Source organism: Salvelinus namaycush, chromosome 3 (genome assembly GCF_016432855.1).
Source record: "Salvelinus namaycush isolate Seneca chromosome 3, SaNama_1.0, whole genome shotgun sequence".
Classification (NCBI taxonomy): Eukaryota; Metazoa; Chordata; class Actinopteri; order Salmoniformes; family Salmonidae; genus Salvelinus; species Salvelinus namaycush.
Window position 1 is genome coordinate 4,520,066 of NC_052309.1, and position 17,819 is coordinate 4,537,884.

General features: G+C 43.9%; 1 protein-coding gene across 1 annotated transcript in view; it reads left to right on the forward strand.

The window, feature by feature from the left end:
• Nucleotides 1-16,101, forward strand: part of LOC120044866 (nuclear GTPase SLIP-GC-like) — a 30,840-nt gene extending 14,739 nt beyond the window's left edge. Inside the window, exons 11-20 of the mRNA XM_038989560.1 lie at nt 100-187; nt 276-369; nt 6,293-6,414; nt 6,515-6,691; nt 6,812-6,987; nt 8,320-8,437; nt 9,013-9,121; nt 9,302-9,435; nt 11,332-11,416; nt 15,782-16,101. Of these exons, the coding sequence (XP_038845488.1) occupies nt 100-187; nt 276-369; nt 6,293-6,414; nt 6,515-6,691; nt 6,812-6,987; nt 8,320-8,437; nt 9,013-9,121; nt 9,302-9,435; nt 11,332-11,416; nt 15,782-15,864 (1,186 nt within the window). The 3' untranslated portion in view covers nt 15,865-16,101. The remainder of the gene's footprint in view (nt 1-99; nt 188-275; nt 370-6,292; nt 6,415-6,514; nt 6,692-6,811; nt 6,988-8,319; nt 8,438-9,012; nt 9,122-9,301; nt 9,436-11,331; nt 11,417-15,781) is intronic.
• The last annotated feature ends 1,718 nt before the right edge of the window (nt 16,102-17,819 follow it).

Here is a 17,819-nt window from a genome sequence, read left to right on the forward strand (position 1 = left end):
ATCACTTTTGTTAACATTACACCAACTATCATTTTTACAGCTTGAATAAATGTTGACTCAGAATTCATGTTGACTGACACAAGCATAATCTTATTTTAGGAAAAAAGAACGTGACAGTATATTGAGCAGAAATATGGTTGCCAAGAAAAAGGTGGAAGAGAAATTCAACAAGCAACCAAAAATCAAGGTAAATAACAGAGCCATTATTTCATGCTTTGAAAAAATATCTTTATTTATTTTATTTATGCTCTTACTTTCTATCACCAACCTTTCAGGAACAATTCAACATTGACAAGGACTTTTTCCAAGTGTTTACTGTGAGTTCCAAGGAATTCCGGAAGAACAGGGTTTTACAGCCAGAAGACACAGGTACAGTAGTGTAGGAGGTCTACCTTCTTCCATTAATCTGCTACAGAGGCAACTGCACTAAGACATATCACACTGGGCACAAACTGGTTGAATCAACACTGTTTCAACGTAATTTGTTAACTTATTGTGAACTGTAATCTACGTGTAAAATACATTGGAATTGCAAAAAGGTGAGGGTGAAATTTCAACCACAGGGTTATGTCATCATGTTAACCTATTTTCAACATAGACATAACTTGGATAAAATATGTTGAATTTGTACCTTTGTAACAACATCAGATCTTTAACGTTATATCCACTATTAGAACAAACAACATGCTGGTCAGCACTTCCTACTGGAAAGTTGATCTATCTACAGTACATCTATCCCTTTGTTCTCCCATCCCGGGTTTTAACCAAGCCCAGTTTTGATATTTGTCACTGACTATAATCACTGTGCTTTCAAGAGAATGTTTGTTGAGGGATTTCAACACATTTAAAACTAAATAAGTTAATTGTTGCTATTTTTTCCCCATTTTATGTAAAGTCATTCCAAAGGCTAGATTCAACAGAGCAACTTAGTTCGTAAATTCTAAGCGTCAGATTGTCCGTTTGTAAATTCAGAGCATTTTGCGCTCGGCGCATTCAGAGAGCACATTGGATGCTCTGGCCGAGGAGTAGGGTTGATCCGAGCGTTCTGACCTCACAACGGCGGGTCAAGCACCCAAGCTAACTGGCTAATGTTGGCTAGCTTGCTAGCTACTTCCAGACACAAATGAGAGAAAATCTCACGCTGACCATTTTATTCGCCCTAGCAGAGCTGGTTAGTGTGTTTTCATGTTATTCAGAGCATTGGTGACTGTAACTGTACTGCTGGCAACAATTTAATTAGGTTTTTTTGCTGATGTTTACTGATACCGCCCATATTCAATGGGTGTTGAGCGTTCGTAAATGTATCAGTTATTCTGCTCTCTGGCACACTCAGACGAGAGCGCTCTGAAATGGGAGTAGATAGCCAGAGTGAATTTACGAACGCACCCTTAAATGTAATCATAATTGATCAATGTAATCATATGTCATCAACTATGCTATTTAAGACTATATAGCATTTTCAAATGTTTGTCAACAGCTATTGTTTCAATTTAACCCATGATTAAAACCAATAGACAACATGTAGGCCTATAGTTTTTCAAGCTTTGGTTGATTTCAAATGTAATTTGAGTTTGTCAACAATGGATATGTTGGATTCATGTCTCCAACTTAACCAAAAATTCAAATTAAGGATTTAGCTAGTGGAACAGATGGAAATATTGTAGATCAGTAAATAGCCTATTAATAACTTGTCAACTAGTTAAAGGCCAAGTACAGTCAAAATTGTTTTTTTTTCTTGTTTTTTATATCATATTGTACAACAGCTGAAGAAACGAACACAGTAAAAATCTGGGGAAAATTATTGATTGTACTTCATTTTAATGACATAGATAAAGTAAAGATGTGGTCTATTTAGGGCTGTCAATATTAACACTTACATTTTTTGGACGCAGTTAATCGCATTTACACCCAAAAGTGTTTCTGCACGGACTCTTTGAAGCACAACACAACGAGCTTGTCACGTTCCTGACCTATTTATGTTAGTTTGTTATGTGTGTTAGTTGGTCAGGACGTGAGGTTGGGTGGGCACTCTATGTTTTCTGTTTCTGTGTTGGTTTTGGGTTGCCTGGTATGGCTCTTAATTAGAGGCAGGTGTTTGGCGTTCCTCTAATTAAGAGTCATATTTAGGTAGGCGTTGTCACAGTGTTCGTTGTGGGTGATTGTCTTCCGTGTCTGTGTAATTGTTTGCACCATACGGGACTGTGTACGGTTTGTTCGGTTTGTGTAGTCTAAATGTCCTATTCGTGCGTTCTTCTTGTTTTATGTGAGTTCGTCGTATAGGTTTGTCTACACCGTTTGTTATTTTTGTTAGTTTATTCAAGTTCGTGTTTTTTTCGTTAATAAAATGTCATTTCACTACGCTGCGCCTTGGTTCCCTCAATACTCCTCCTCTTCAGATGAAGAGGAGGAGGACTGCCGTTACAGAATCACCCACCAAATCTCCAGAACCAAGCAGCGGAGTAAACGGAGTAAGGGACAGGAAAAGAAGGAGGAATGGACTTGGGACGATATATTGGACGGGAAAGGTTGCTACACATGGGAGGAGATCCTGGCTGGTAGGGATCGCCTCCCATGGGAACAGCTGGAGGCACTGAGGAGAGCAGAGGCTACCGGAGAGAGGAACCGGAGTTATGAGGGAACGCGTCTGGCACGGAAGCCCAAAAAGCCCGTGAGTAACACCCAAAAATTTCTTGGGGGGGGGCTAAGAGGTAGTGGGCCAAGGGCAGGTAGGAGACCTGCGCCCACTTCCCAGGCTTACCGTGGAGAGCGGGAGTACGGGCAGGCGCCGTGTTACGCAGTAGAGCGCACGGTGTCTCCTGTACGAGTGCATAGCCCAGTGCGGGTTATTCCACCTCCCCGCACTGGTAGGGCTAGATTGGGTATTGAGCCAGGTGTCATGAGGCCGGCTCAACGCGTCTGGTCTCCAGTGCGTCTCCTCGGGCCGGCATACATGGCACCTGCCTTACGCATGGTTTCCCCGGTTCGCCTACATAGCCCGGTGCGGGTTATTCCACCTCCCCGCACTGGTCGGGCAACCGGGAGCATTCAACCAGGTAAGGTTGGGCAGGCTCAATGCTCAAGAGAGCCAGTACGCCTGCACGGTCCGGTATTTCCGGCGCCACCTCCCCGCCCCAGCCTAGTACCTACAGTGCCTACACTACGCACTAGGCTACCAGTGCGTCTCCTGAGCCCTGTTCCTCCTCTACGCACTCTCCCTGTAGTGCGTGTATCCAGTTCGGTGCCTCCAGTTCCGGCACCACGCACTAAGCCTCCTGTGCGTCTCCAGAGCCCTGTACACACTGTTTCTTCTCCCCCTACTAATCCTGATGTGCTTGTCCTCAGCCCGGTGTCACCAGTGCCGGTACCACGCACCAGGTATAGAGTGGGCTTTGAGAGTACAGTGTGCCCTGTCCCTGCTCCCCGCACTAGTATGAAGGTGCGTGTCCTTAGCCCGGTGCCTCCAGTTCCGGCACCACGCACCAGGTCTACAGTGCGCATTATCCGGCCAGAGCCATCCGTCTCCCCAGCGCCATCTGAGCCATCCGTCTCACCAGCGCCATCTGAGCCATCCGTCTCCCCAGCGCCATCTGAGCCATCCGTCTCCCCAGCGCCGTCTGAGCCATCCGTCTGCAATGAGCCTGCAAAGCCGCCCGTCTGCCATGAGCCTGCAAAGCCGCCCGTCTGCCATGAGCCTACAGAGCCGTCCGCCAGACAGGAGCCGCTAGAGCCGCCCGCCAGACAGGAGCCGCTAGAGCCGCCCGCCAGACAGGAGCCGCCAGAGCCGTCCGCCAGACAGGATCCGCCAGAGCCGTCCGTCAGACAGGATCCGCCAGAGCCGCCAACCAGACAGGATCTGCCAGAGCCGCCAACCAGACAGGATCTGCCAGAGCCGCCAACCAGACAGGATCTGCCAGAGCCGCCAACCAGACAGGATCTGCCAGAGCCGCCAACCAGACAGGATCTGCCAGAGCCGCCAGCGAGCCATGAGCTGCCAGAGCCGCCAGCGAGCCATGAGCGTCCAGAGCCGCCAGCGAGCCATGAGCGTCCAGAGCCGCCAGCCAGCCATGAGCGTCCAGAGCCGCCAGCCAGCCATGAGCGTCCAGAGCCGCCAGCCAGCCATGAGCGTCGAGAGCCGTCAGCCAGCCATGAGCGTCGAGAGCCGTCAGCCAGCCATGAGCGTCGAGAGCCGTCAGCCAGCCATGAGCGTCGAGAGCCGTCAGCCAGCCATGAGCGTCGAGAGCCGTCAGCCAGCCATGAGCGTCGAGAGCCGTCAGCCAGCCATGAGCGTCGAGAGCCGTCAGCCTGCCATGAGCGTCCAGATTCGTCAGTCAGCCAGGAGCTGCCCTTCAGCCAGAAATGGCTATATACCCAGAACTGCCCCTCAGTCCAGAGCTGTCTCTCTGTCCGGAGCTGCCTTTCAGTCCGGAGTTGCCCCTCTATTATGATCTCCCTCTCTTTCTTGATCTACCTCTTTATTCTTATCTATCCCTCTGTCTTGATTTATTCCTCTGTCCCGGTGCTGTCCCTGTCATGGATGTTACAAAGAGGATTTTGTGGGATATGGGTGGACATTTTTAGGGGTAGATGGAGGTTGGGATTGACTATGGTGGGGTGGGGACCTCGCCCGGAGCCTGAGCCACCACCGTGGTCAGATGCCCACCCAGACCCTCCCCTAGACTTTGTGCTGGTGCGCCCGGAGTTCGCACCTTATGGGGGGGGTTATGTCACGTTCCTGACCTATTTATGTTAGTTTGTTATGTGTGTTAGTTGGTCAGGACGTGAGGTTGGGTGGGCACTCTATGTTTTCTGTTTCTGTGTTGGTTTTGGGTTGCCTGGTATGGCTCTTAATTAGAGGCAGGTGTTTGGCGTTCCTCTAATTAAGAGTCATATTTAGGTAGGCGTTGTCACAGTGTTCGTTGTGGGTGATTGTCTTCCGTGTCTGTGTAATTGTTTGCACCATACGGGACTGTGTACGGTTTGTTCGGTTTGTGTAGTCTAAATGTCCTATTCGTGCGTTCTTCTTGTTTTATGTGAGTTCGTCGTATAGGTTTGTCTACACCGTTTGTTATTTTTGTTAGTTTATTCAAGTTCGTGTTTTTTTCGTTAATAAAATGTCATTTCACTACGCTGCGCCTTGGTTCCCTCAATACTCCTCCTCTTCAGATGAAGAGGAGGAGGACTGCCGTTACAGAGCTTTGCTGTGCTGTATGCTCTCAGTCTCGGCAGCTAGCAACTGTTGTAGAGCTGCCTGTCTCTCTTGTGGTGCTTAAACATCCACTATGCATGCAGCTTTGAAAAACTATTTTGAAAAACTTGCAGAAAGTTAAACTATAAACACATTCCCTTGCGTTAATTTAGATAACAGCATAAACTTAATGTCCACAGAAGTGGCAAGTGTAACATTGCTTGTCCAAATATTTATGTATTCTTAATTCCATTCCTTTACTTTAGATTTGTGTGTATTGGGTATATGTTGTGAAATTGTTAGATATTACTTGTTACATATTGCTGCACTGTCGGAAGTAAACTCAGCAAAAAAAGAAACGTCCCTTTTTTAGGATCCTGTCTTTCAAATATAATTCAGAAAAATCCAAATAACTTCACAGATCTTCATTGTAAAGGGTTTAAACACTTCCCATGCTTGTTCAATTGTGGGAATCATGAATTCCCACAATGATTTTCATCAGAAGCTACTGTTTTTGTTATAGTTCTCAGGTCAAAAGATTTAAGCAAATTATCCCAATTCAAGTAGTAGCAGCTTGTGAGTACATGTTGAGTATCATGGATAAGTAGCCTAGTCTAGATCTAATAGCTATATGATATTTTACATGAACTCAGACATGAACTCAGACATGGCTGATCTGTTGTTATTTCATTGTCTTAGTATATAGTTTATTTGGGGTTTCTACCTACAACCCAATGTGATGTTGGGGCGGCAGGTAGCCTAGTGGTTAGAGCATTGGACTTGTAACCGGAAGGTTGCTTGATTGAATCCCCGAGCTGACAAGGTAAAAATCTGTCGTTCTGCCCCTGAACAAGGCAGTTAACCCTTAAATTTGAAATAACTTAATGTGCGCCTACCTGAAAGAAAAGGGTTCTACCTGGAACTAAAAAGGGTTCTCCAATGGGGACAACCGAATAACCCCTTTGGGTTCTAGATAGCACAGTTTAGGTACCCTTCAATACAAAACATGTTTAGCCAAGAGTGTTCATCAGTGTAGTCATGCAGACCACAATTGCTCCACTAATACATACATTGTTTCAAACCTCTCTTTATATTAACATGTTTCAGAAATACCCAAACTTCAGGAATTTCTCAGAAATCTCAATGATCGTAGCACAAAGACTTCAGATTATGTTTCTGGAGCCTATGGGATCCTCTCTCTGATACAAGGAGCCAAAAGCAGCGACATGGTATTGTACTTCCAGCAGAACAAAATCATTTCTTCCAGTTTATATACTTATTTCGTTTAAATAACTGTAGTATATTAAAAGCTTTGAGTTTGGATTTCAGACAGACAGCAAAAAAGAGGTGTGCCAGGTTCTGGAAAATAACCTGAAAGAAGGGCTCGAAACCATTGGTCAAACTATGGATGAGGCTTATGAAGCTTTTGAACGATGCCTCTCAGAAGGAGTTCGACAATCAGTAGAAACATGTGAGAAAATTGCCAAGGATAAAGTGATAGAACCAGTAAGTCAGAAATGTACACATATTAAAAATATGAGTACTCATAACAGATTAAGTTGTTAGAAAATAATTGATGCTGTGTGCAGTAAAAAGCCTATAACATATTTTCCATTTTGTTTCTAGAAGGGAACAAATGGCAGATGGTATCATAAGGTATTGAAGTCCTTATGCAAGAATAACGGAGTTTACAAACCAATCAGAAAAAAGGGAAAGAAAAGTCAAAGGGAAAGAAACCTTAATGACAGTTTGGCCTCATGTATGAGAGATCTCAGCAATGAAACGTTCAAGAAATATTTCCCGTGAGTTATCTTTTATTATTATTATATCAGCAGTTATAAGATCAACAAAGAAAATAAAAACTAACACAATGTTCTTGCCAGTATCTATTTTATTCATTACGTTTAGGCTACGTATTGTTCTCTGGGCCTATTGGGCGTTCTTGCTCAGATAAGGCTACTTAGGATACTTACTTACTCTTATTGGTCTCCGAGAAGCATAAAAGTGACAATAGTGTTCAACTTCAGCCTGCAATTCGAGGCGTTCTTGCATTTGCAGGAACCCCCCCCCCCCCCCCCCCCCCCCCCGAGAACCCATTGGTTCCTGCAAGAACCCCCCTCGAGCACGACATCTTCATGCTTGTGTGGCACTTTTGAATGTGGGTCAAAAGGGAAATGAATGTATTATCAGAGTTTTTCGCCCCAGCCTCCCGTTTACCAGAGTCCTCCTTGCTAGCTAGCGGAATGCAGGGGCAACTGGTAGTTAGTGTCCTTCGCTCCCACCTGCCGAACACCTGCATTCAACGCCGTTAATAGAACTGCGGCAAAACAGTGCCCGACAGGTGGGGGCAAAGGACACTGTCTACCGGTCGCCCCTGCCTCCCGCTAGCTACTCCGGCACACAGCAGGCGGGAGGCTGGGGAGACACTGTATGCTAGCTAACTAGCTAGCTTGCTGGTTAGCAACACCATGTGCTAGCTTGATAGTTAGGTAGCTAGCACACGGTTTCGCCCCTGTCTTCCGCCTGCTGTGTACCAGAGAAAACCATGCCCGACAGGCTGGGGCAAAGGACACAGTCTACTGGTGTGCTAGTCGTCCCTGCCCCTTCTTCTTCTGTGTTTATCGGCGGTTGGCATCCAACGTTGTGGTGCATTACTGCCACCAACTGTACTGGAGCGCCCCCGCCTCCCGCATGTGTACCAGAGTCTTTGCTTAAAAAGAGGGGTTCCTGCAGATGCAGAAATGCCCACATGCAGGAACGCCCCTGAATTGTGGGCTGCAGGTGCACCTTTCTCAACAGTGATACTGGCATGAGCATTGTGCAAGTTTTTCTTTTCTTTGAAGATAGCATTAAATTGTTCCCACACATATGCAACAAGCAGCCTCAGATGTGCAAGTTATTTTCCTATTTATAATATCAACATAACTCTGAATTCAAACAACATGGAATGATAAATGCCTTATTCAATCAATAAACATTACATTTGGTCTATTTTGGTTTCACACAGTACAGAAATGGGGACCCTTGCTTTGTTGGTTTTGATTCCAAACATTCTTTTTCACAGCACGGTTACCGGCTTTGATTGAATACATATAGGTCCCTTATAGTTGTAATTAAAACGTACTTTATTTCAGAAATCAAGGCAAGGGCAGCTCAATCAATGATTTGATTGATAACTTCACCCTTGACACAAACAGCTTGGTTGAGGCGCACCCAGAAGTGTCACTGCATCTTACATTCCTCAAGACGGAGGTAGGGTGCGATATTTGTATTCACTCAAAACTACTGGAAAGGTTTAATTACAGCAAATCCGGCTTTCATTTCAGGCTGCTCCCTGATTTTGTGCTATCATGTGAACTCCTTCATCATGACAAACATGTGTTTAGCATGACAAGGAGTGGCAAGAAGTGGCATGACTGCTAGGCTACTGTCATTTGGCCTAGAGAGCTTATTCACCCAGAACGTGCTAACCAAATATGGCTAGTGCGGTAAATAGTAAAACGTGGAGTCTTTAGGGTGGATAATGATGACAATGTGCTAGCAGCTAATCTAATAGACAGGTGACATTTTTGCAGCACTTTCTACCCCTTCAGAAAATGAACGTTATTCAATGAATAATGGCCACTGCATGAATACGGTCTATTTATTGGCCCTCAATTTGTCATGTGATCCTTTCCCCCCAGAGCATCAAGCAAAGCTTGTCAAATTGCAGTTATGTTGCTAGTGGGATGTTATGATGATTCATATTATTAATATTATTATTAATAGTCAAGAGAATCCAAATACAGTTAACGACAATGTTATTTAATATTTTATCTGTCTGAAAGGAAACCAAATTGAAGGCAAAACTAACGAGGGACATCCGTGAGAGGAAGAAAGAAATCTACAACATTCTCCCAAAGTCAATCAGTGACACAATGCGCCCATGCTATGAAAGTAGGTGTTGAGATTGATATTTAGTAATATGCTATACTATTCATCTATAGCGCACAGAAACCTTGACCTAGGATTGGAATAACATTTCAGATAAGAATGTTTTTCTACAATTTGCTTAGCAGTAATTCAGTTGCAAATAAGGTCATACCTTGTTTGTGAAATGTGCTGTCTGTATTTTAGGGGCGGCACTGTATACAGGACCAGACAGTCTGGAGAGTATGCGAAAGGAGCTGAGGAATCACTTGAAGACATTTAAGGAAGAAATGTTCCACAAGGCCAAGAAAGAGATGCTGGATCTCCTCAAAGAAATGAAGGTTTGCCTTCCGCTTTACCATTCAGTGACAAATACAAATACATCTATAGCATCCTTAGTCATGTAAGAGGTTCAGTATCAACTCAACAGGAGTTAATACTGTTGAGTTGATTCTTATGATTTTCTGTATCAAAAATAGAATTGGTGAAGAGTTTGTGTCCAGGATATGAGACAGCATTAGCAGCATGGCTATTCCAATAGCCTACAGGAACGGCCCGTTCTTTCAATTTATATCATTGATTGGCAAGAGAGTTCCTTAAACTAGGTTTCCAGGTCTGAAGGTAGTAATGAAAACCATCAGTCCTGTGGGCCTCCACGATTGGACTTGAAATGCACTGATTGTCCTTGAGATGTCCTTGATTTTAGAGCAGGTGCCTACACTTTTCTGAAGGGAGTTTCTGGAACCAGCAAAAGAAAGGAAAAAATGCAGGTTGACGTTTATTGCCATGAGTTTTGTCCTGGAGGCAGAACTGAGCCATTTCCCCTTAGATCAGCTACAAAGTCAAAATTGGCGATATCCTTTGTGACCAACTTCTTATTGTTTGTTTTTTCTGTGAGTGGTTCAGATCGCAGACAGGCAATAATATTCTAAAAGTACATATATAAAGAAACCAAAAACACTAGAGAAAACATAAAACAATAATTATTTGTCCTGTCTGTCCCATCTCCCCTTCTCAGTAGGTGCGACCCATTCCTATTCCCCCCTCCCTCCAACCCCACCTTTGTCTCCCCACCTCCCTCCCTCCCCCGCACGGGCTCGTATTGTGGACATATCTATGCGTAAAACAAAACGTAATGGGTAACTCATCTTATGTTTGTAAAATTGTTTGTGGGACCAAGGCACACATGAATAGAATCATAGAATATAGAATCAGCCTGCATACATCAATATTTGATACAGATAGAAAAAATACAATTGATACATTCAATCATGATTACATTACATTAACTCATAATAAGCTTTTGACCTTTTCGTCTTCTCTATTGAATGTATCTAATGTTGTTTCCTTGGCACTGTTCACACAAGCTATGGAGAGCTCTAGTGAAAGGACGTCAAGGAAGTTTTGTAGCTATTGAGTTATGCTGAGCTTATGTGGAGGTTTCCATCTGGTTGCCAACATTATTTTTGCCGCAGTCAGTCCAGGCAACCATACTCATTTCTGGTGTTCTGTGAGAGTCAGTGAAGAGTCATCATTCAATAATAATATATTGGGGAGATGGCAGCACCAACTATGCTCGACACAGACCTGGCAACCTGTGACCAAAAGGTCTTCACGCTGGGGCAGTCCCACAACATATGCATATAGGTTCCAATATTTATTTGAGAACACAACAGACAATTTGGAATAGGAGCAAGTTTAAATTGGGAGTGTTTCCGTGGAGTCAAATACAATCTGTGAATGAATTTGTAGTGTATTAGTTGACTATTCTAATTTTGGGAGGACATTGGGATATTATTCCAGACTCTTCCAATCTGTATTTTGTTTGTAGTCTTTAAGATATGTATTCCATACCGTAACTATTCCCATTAGTTTACAGAGGGCTTCTAGTAGTATAGATTGGATACAAAACATCCCCTTGTATTCTGGCTACCTATCAACTCAGTGAGTGGGTGGAGTGGGAGTGGTTGACTCCATAAGTCCCATGGAGCTTTTTGGTCTTAATTGGCCAGTGAAATATTGGAACCTACCATATGACGTGACACTGCCCCAGTGGGAAGACCTTTTGGTCACAGGTTGCCAGGTGTGTTGGTGCTGCCATTCCCCATCTCCCCAATATATAATTGTTGAATGATGACTCTTCACTGAGTCTTCACTGACTTAGATACGTTCTTATGAACTACAAATATGTGGACCATAAATAATGTGTTACCTAAAACCTTTCTGTCCTAAATCAGAAACACATTGTGGAGGAGCTGGAGCGTGAACTACAAGAATCCATGAGCCAGTCACTCAAGACGCCTGACAGCTTGCTCGTCCCAGGTAAAGGGAAGAGACCATTGTGGTATATAACAACTGAATCAGAGAGGTGCGGGGGGCTGCCTTAATCAACATCCATCTTCGGCACTCAGGGAACAGTGGGTTAACTGCCTTGCTCAGGGGCAGAATGACTGATTTTTACCTTGTCAGCTCGGGGATTCGATCCAGCAACCTTTCAGTTACAGGCCCAATGCTCTAACCACTAGGCTACCTGCCACCCCATATTGGCCACAGTCCATAGCTGTGGCCAATATACCACAGCTACGGACTGTATCCAGGCACTCCAAATTGCATTGTGCATAAGAACACGGATATATTGCCCAATATTCCACACCTCCTTGGGCATTATTGATTAATTGTTCAGTCAGCCAACCAAACTCTAACAATTCAAGATCATTGACTTCAATGGTCAACAAAGCGGATTAATTTGAACTTCTTCTTAAATCAGTAAATGCAGACACTGGAAAAAATATCCCAGATTAATCTCTTTTCATACAAGACTATCAACTGTTGAGAAATGACAGGTCCAGAGAGGGGATGAGAGGAGGGGGCAGGTCCTTCAGAAAGTATTCAGACCCCTTGACTTTTTCCACATTTTGTTACGTTACAGCCTTCTAAAATTTATTAAATACATGTTTGTCCTCCGCAATATACTGTACACACAATACCCCATAATGCTGAAGCGAAAACAGGTTTTTAGAAATTGCTGCAAATGTATTAAAAAATAAATAAATGAAATACCTTATTTACATAAGTATTCAGATCCTTTGCTATGAGACTCGAAATTGAGCTCAGGTGCATCCTGTTTCCATTGATCATCCTTGAGATGTTTCTACAACTTGATGGTAGTCCACCTGTGGTAAATTAAATTGATTGGACATGATTTGGAAAGGCACAAACCTGTCTATATAAGGTCCCACAGTTGTCATAGCAAAAACCAAGCCATGAGGTCGAAGGAATTGTCCATAGAGCGCCGATACAGGATTGTGTCGAGGCACAGATCTGGGGAAGGGTAACAAAACATTTCTGCAGCATTGAAGGTCCCCAAGAACACAGTGGCCTCCATCAGTCTTAAATGGAAGAAGTTTAGAACCACGAAGACTCTTCCTAGAGTTGACCGCCCGGCCAAACTGAGCAATCGGGGGAGAAGGGCCTTGGTCAGGGAGGTGACCAAGAACCCGATGGTCACTCTGACAGAGTTCCAGAGTTCCTCTGTGGAGATGGGAAAACCTTCCAGAATGACAACCATCTCTGCAGCACTCCACCAATCAGGCCTTGATGGTAGAGTGGCCAGACGGAATCCACTCCTCAGTAAAAGGCACATGACAGCCCGCTTCGAGTTTGCTAAAAGGCACCTAAAGACTCTCAGACCATGAGAAACAAGATTCTCTGGTCTGATGAAACCAAGATGGAACTCTTTGGCCTGAATGCCAAGTGTCACGTCTGGAGGAAACCTGGCACCATCCGTATAGTGAAGCATGGTGGTGGCAGCATCATGCTGCGGGGATGTTTTTCAGCGTCAGGGACTGGGAGACAAGCAAGGATCGAGGGAAAGATGAACAGAGTAAAGTACAGAGAGATCCTTGATAAAAACCTGCTCCAGAGCGCTCAGGACCTCAGACTGGATGAAGGTTCACCTTTCAACAGGGCAACAACCCTAAGCACACAGCCAAGACAACGCAGGAGTGGCTTTGGGACAAGTCTCTGAATGTCCTTGAGTGGCCCAGCCAAAGGCCGGACTTGAACCCGATCTAACATCTCTAGAGAGACCTGAAAATATCTGTGCAGCAACGCTCCCCATCCAACCTGACAGAGCTTGGGAAGATCTGCAGAGAAGAATGGGAGAAACTCCCTAAATACAGGTGTGCCAAGCTTGTAGCGTCATACCCAAGAAGACTCAACGCTGTAATCGCTGCTAAAGGTGCTTCAACAAAGTACTGAGTAAAGGGTCTGAATACTAACGTAAAGTTTTTTATTTTTTATAATTTAACAAACATTTACAAAAACCTGCTTTTGCTTTGTCATTATGGGGTATTGTGTGTAGATTGATGAGGGAAAAAACGATTTAATCAATGTTAGAATAAGGCTGTAACGTAACAAAACGTGGAAAAAGTCAAGGGGTCTGAATACTTTTCGAAGGCACTGTATGTGAATCACAGTACGCAGACAAAGAGAAGAACTGACCTAGAGAAAGAAGAGTTTGAGTGTATGTGGCTTCAGCTTCGTCCTAAACGACTCCCCAGCTCAGTTTCAACTCTGGTAATGGGAGTACTCTAACATCCACCATGGGCAAATGTGAAAACACTTCAGCAGAACACTGGATTATCTCATAAACACCATCGATGTGATCAGAATGTCCTCTCCCCAAATGGGAATCATCCTGTGTGGAGACTTTAATTACCTTCCCATCAAGATGCTGACAAACTCCCATCCAGACATGAAACAAGTAGTCAAAGACAAGACTTGAGGGGAGTCCATCCTAGATGTGATCATTATAAATCTGCCGGATCACTGCAACACCCCCACTGACTGTACTTGCTCCTCTCGGCTCTAGTGATCACAAATGCCCGCTCTTCTCCCCATGCACAACATCAGGAGGGAGAAGCGATGTGCCGCGGAAAAAGGGACGTCTGGTAAAACAGAAAAAGGAGGCCTTGTACCGACTGGTCTGCCATATACTGTACAAGGTGGAGAGCATTGATGCAAAGGTGGAGACGTTATCCTGTATTCAAACTGCTCTTAATGTACGCATGCCAATTAGAAATAAGGAAAAAAAACACTGGACAAGCCGAGGATGACTGAACAAATAAAGGCTGCATCAGGAAAAGAAGACTTTCAACAGATGGAGGAAAACAATGAAATGGAGAAACTACAGAAACACCGTGCAAATGCTTATCAAGGAAGCAAAGAAAAACTACAACATTTCTTAAATCCAGGACCCAAAGAGGAAAAACAGAGGACTGGGATGAAAGAAAACATCAGGAGGGAGAATACAGGTCAAGGGAGTTGAAGACGACAATGTGGCTGATGTTTTTAATGGCTTCTTTGCTGAGGCTTGGACAAGCACCATATCTCTTGCCACCTTCCTCCTGCCCATGCCTACAAGGCAGGTTGAGCCATGCCTACAAGGCAGGTGCAGCATTGACCAGATAAAGCAAACTCTGACAAGAGTTTGTGGGCCTTATGTCATTCCAGCCTGGCTACTAAAAGAGCATGTAGAACATCTAGTCCATCATCACACACATAGTTAAAACCTCCTACTGGCAGGGGACTGTTCCTGCTGCCTGGAAGACTGACAATGTGTGTTCCATAACTAAAGTGTCAAACCCAGGTACAACAAGTGATTGGAGGCCCATCTCTCTAACTTCATGCCTTGACTTCATGCTTTATCATGAAATAACTCATGCCAACAGTCCTCTCTGAGTGCACAAATCAGTATGCCTACCTTCCTCACACTCCTGGCTGACAGCTACAGACTCCAGAAAACCAACAGTGGTGAGGGTGTTACTTGTGGACATATCCAATGCCTTTGATGGAGTAGATCACGCAAAGCTCCTGCAACATCTGTCTGACATTGAACTGTGCCCAAGGTGAATAGCCTGGCTCCACAGCTCCACCACAGGAAGAAGGCAGAGGGCGATAGCACATTTATGCCCCTCACCCTATCTGTTTCTCCTTCACATGTCCACCTGCATACCCAGTGTCCAGAGCTGTCCCAAGCCATACATACCACTAATCAGTATCCAAGAGGACACTTCAATGGTCTTGGAGACAAAGCAGTTGGAAGAGTGGCCACATTCAACAACATGCTACTGAATAAGAGTCTGTGGAAATTTGGATATGTTTTTCAAGAGACCCTCCACAACCTGCACCACTCATCCTAGGGAGACAGGAAGTACCAGTGCTAACAACAACCAAGTATCTTGGTTTTCAGCTAGACTAACCTCAGTGGTGACACATATTTCGACCAATCAGTGAGGAAGGCCTAAAAACGCCTGCACATTCAACTGTTCTTGACAGAGATGGCCTACCCACTGATGATCTGGTCCCAGTATACACTACACGGGTCACTACACTTGTTTGAAATACGGTGGAGTGCTGAATATAAACATCATGACAAAACATTTAACTGCATGTTGTGTAGAGGCAAAACTCCCAATTCCAAAGTCATACTATACTACTTGTCAAACTATATACTTTCTACAGCCCAGTTTAAGCTGGTACTTATCTGGTGTTTAATTAACTAAGAAACTAGCAACCAATACTTTTGTGGTACTTACTGTACCTCAAATAATTAGGCACAATTAAATACCTGGTACCAAATGTTACATGGTGAACATTTAAGCTTATGTCAATGCTTCTTTGCAGATGTCTCTGAGGAATATGAAGAGATGAAGAAGTGCTATGAGAAACTGCCCAGCAGCACCAATGCAGCACCAACAACTGCCTGATCAAGAAAAGCCTGTCTAAGACCACAGTCAAGCTGGGATTTGCAGGCTAATTAGATAATCATAATAAGTTTTTGTCTCAATATATTTTCGTTTCTATATCATAACCTATTTGATATGCACCACGAACTAACCAAGCAGTACTACCATATGCCTGTATTTTTTATTTTACCTTTATTTAACTAGGCAAGTCAGTTAAGAACAAATGCTTATTTTCAATGACAGCCTAGGAACAGTGGGTTAACTGCCTGTTCAGGGGCAGAACGACAGATTTGTACCTTGTCAGGTCAGGGATTTGAACTTGCAACCTTTCGGTTACTAGTCCAACGCTCTAACCACCAGGCTACCCTGCCGCCCTATGTTTAATATTAGTATTGTAAAGGTTATGGGTAGGAGTTACTGGGCTCCCGAGTGGCGCAGCGCTCTAAGGCACTGCATCTCAGTGCAAAAGGTGGTTTGAATCCTGGCCGTGATTGGGAGTCCCATAGGGCGGCACACAATTGGCCCAGCGGGTTTGGCCGGGGTAGGCCATCATTGTAAATAAGAATTTATTCTTAATGACTTGCCTAGTTAAATAAAAGGTTAAAAATATATATATCCTGGATAATGATAAACGTTTGGATCAGCATGTTATTAATCTTGTTTATTTGCTATACTCCATGTTAAGATATGTACTTTTGTCACTTAGAATGTAAACTTTATTATAGAGCAATATTTCTCTAACTAATATTTCTCTAACTTTGTACTGGAAAGCCCATCGTTCTCATGCCTGAGGAATCACTTACCAGTCACCTGTCAGCAACAAAGAGCTGGTCCATGAACTGAATTTGAGAAAAGTTTAACACAGTATTTTTTTACATAAATACTGTAGCCCTTTTCCATGAATATGGATAGGTACTGTATCTTTGTGTGATTTGTAACAATGTATGACATTTTATATTGTAGATGTAACTTAATAATACATGTCTTTAGTCTGTACTATATTACTGGACTCTACAACAGCATGGTGTGTTTTCTGCTGATTATTCACTTCTGCTCACTCAATGTAATCTCTATCTCAGTTTGAAATGTCATGATTTTTCCCGCAATAAAAATTACTGCCACGGAATATATTCACTTACATGAATACAACACAGACATTCAAATATCAATATTTAATATCATTGGTCATTCGGAAATAAATACATCAAGCACAGGCTGTAAACAGGAAAGAATTACAAAATGTTTTGTATTCAATACACAAATTGCTAATTAAATTAATCAAAGCCAGTCAATAACAACACCAGAAATCTGTCACTGCTACAAAAGGCCATGTATGGTGGTGTAGGGCTGTTTAAGCAGATACATAGTTACGCCAGTTATTAATATACAAATCCCCTTAGCAACTGACTCAGGGTCAGTATCCAACTCTTTCACAGAATGACACATTAATGACACCTTAGTGTATGCTGTATCCCACCCAGGATTGCCCTAGGTGGGACACATCAGCCCCTAGGTGGGACACATCAGCCCCTAGGTGGTATACATCAGCCCCTAGGTGGGACACATCAGCCCCTAGGTGGTATACATCAGCCCCTAGGTGGGACACATCAGCCCCTAGGTGGGATACATCAGCCCCTAGGTCGTATACATAAGCCCCTAGGTGGGACACATCAGCCCCTAGGTGGGATACATCAGCCCCTAGGTGGGATACATCAGCCCCTTGGTCGTATACATAAGCCCCTAGGTGGGACACATCAGCCCCTAGGTGGTATACATCAGCCCCTAGGTCGTATACATAAGCCCCTAGGTGGGGAAAGAAGACTTGCCTGGCTTATGCGTTTGTACGTACCACAAGCTCTCCTCTCACTGTGTACCACATGGGCCTGTGTGTCAGTCAGGCTACAAGAAGACTGCTTTGAGAAAAGGATGTTATAGCTACTGCACACTGGAGAGTTACTTTGGTTATCATCGTTAAT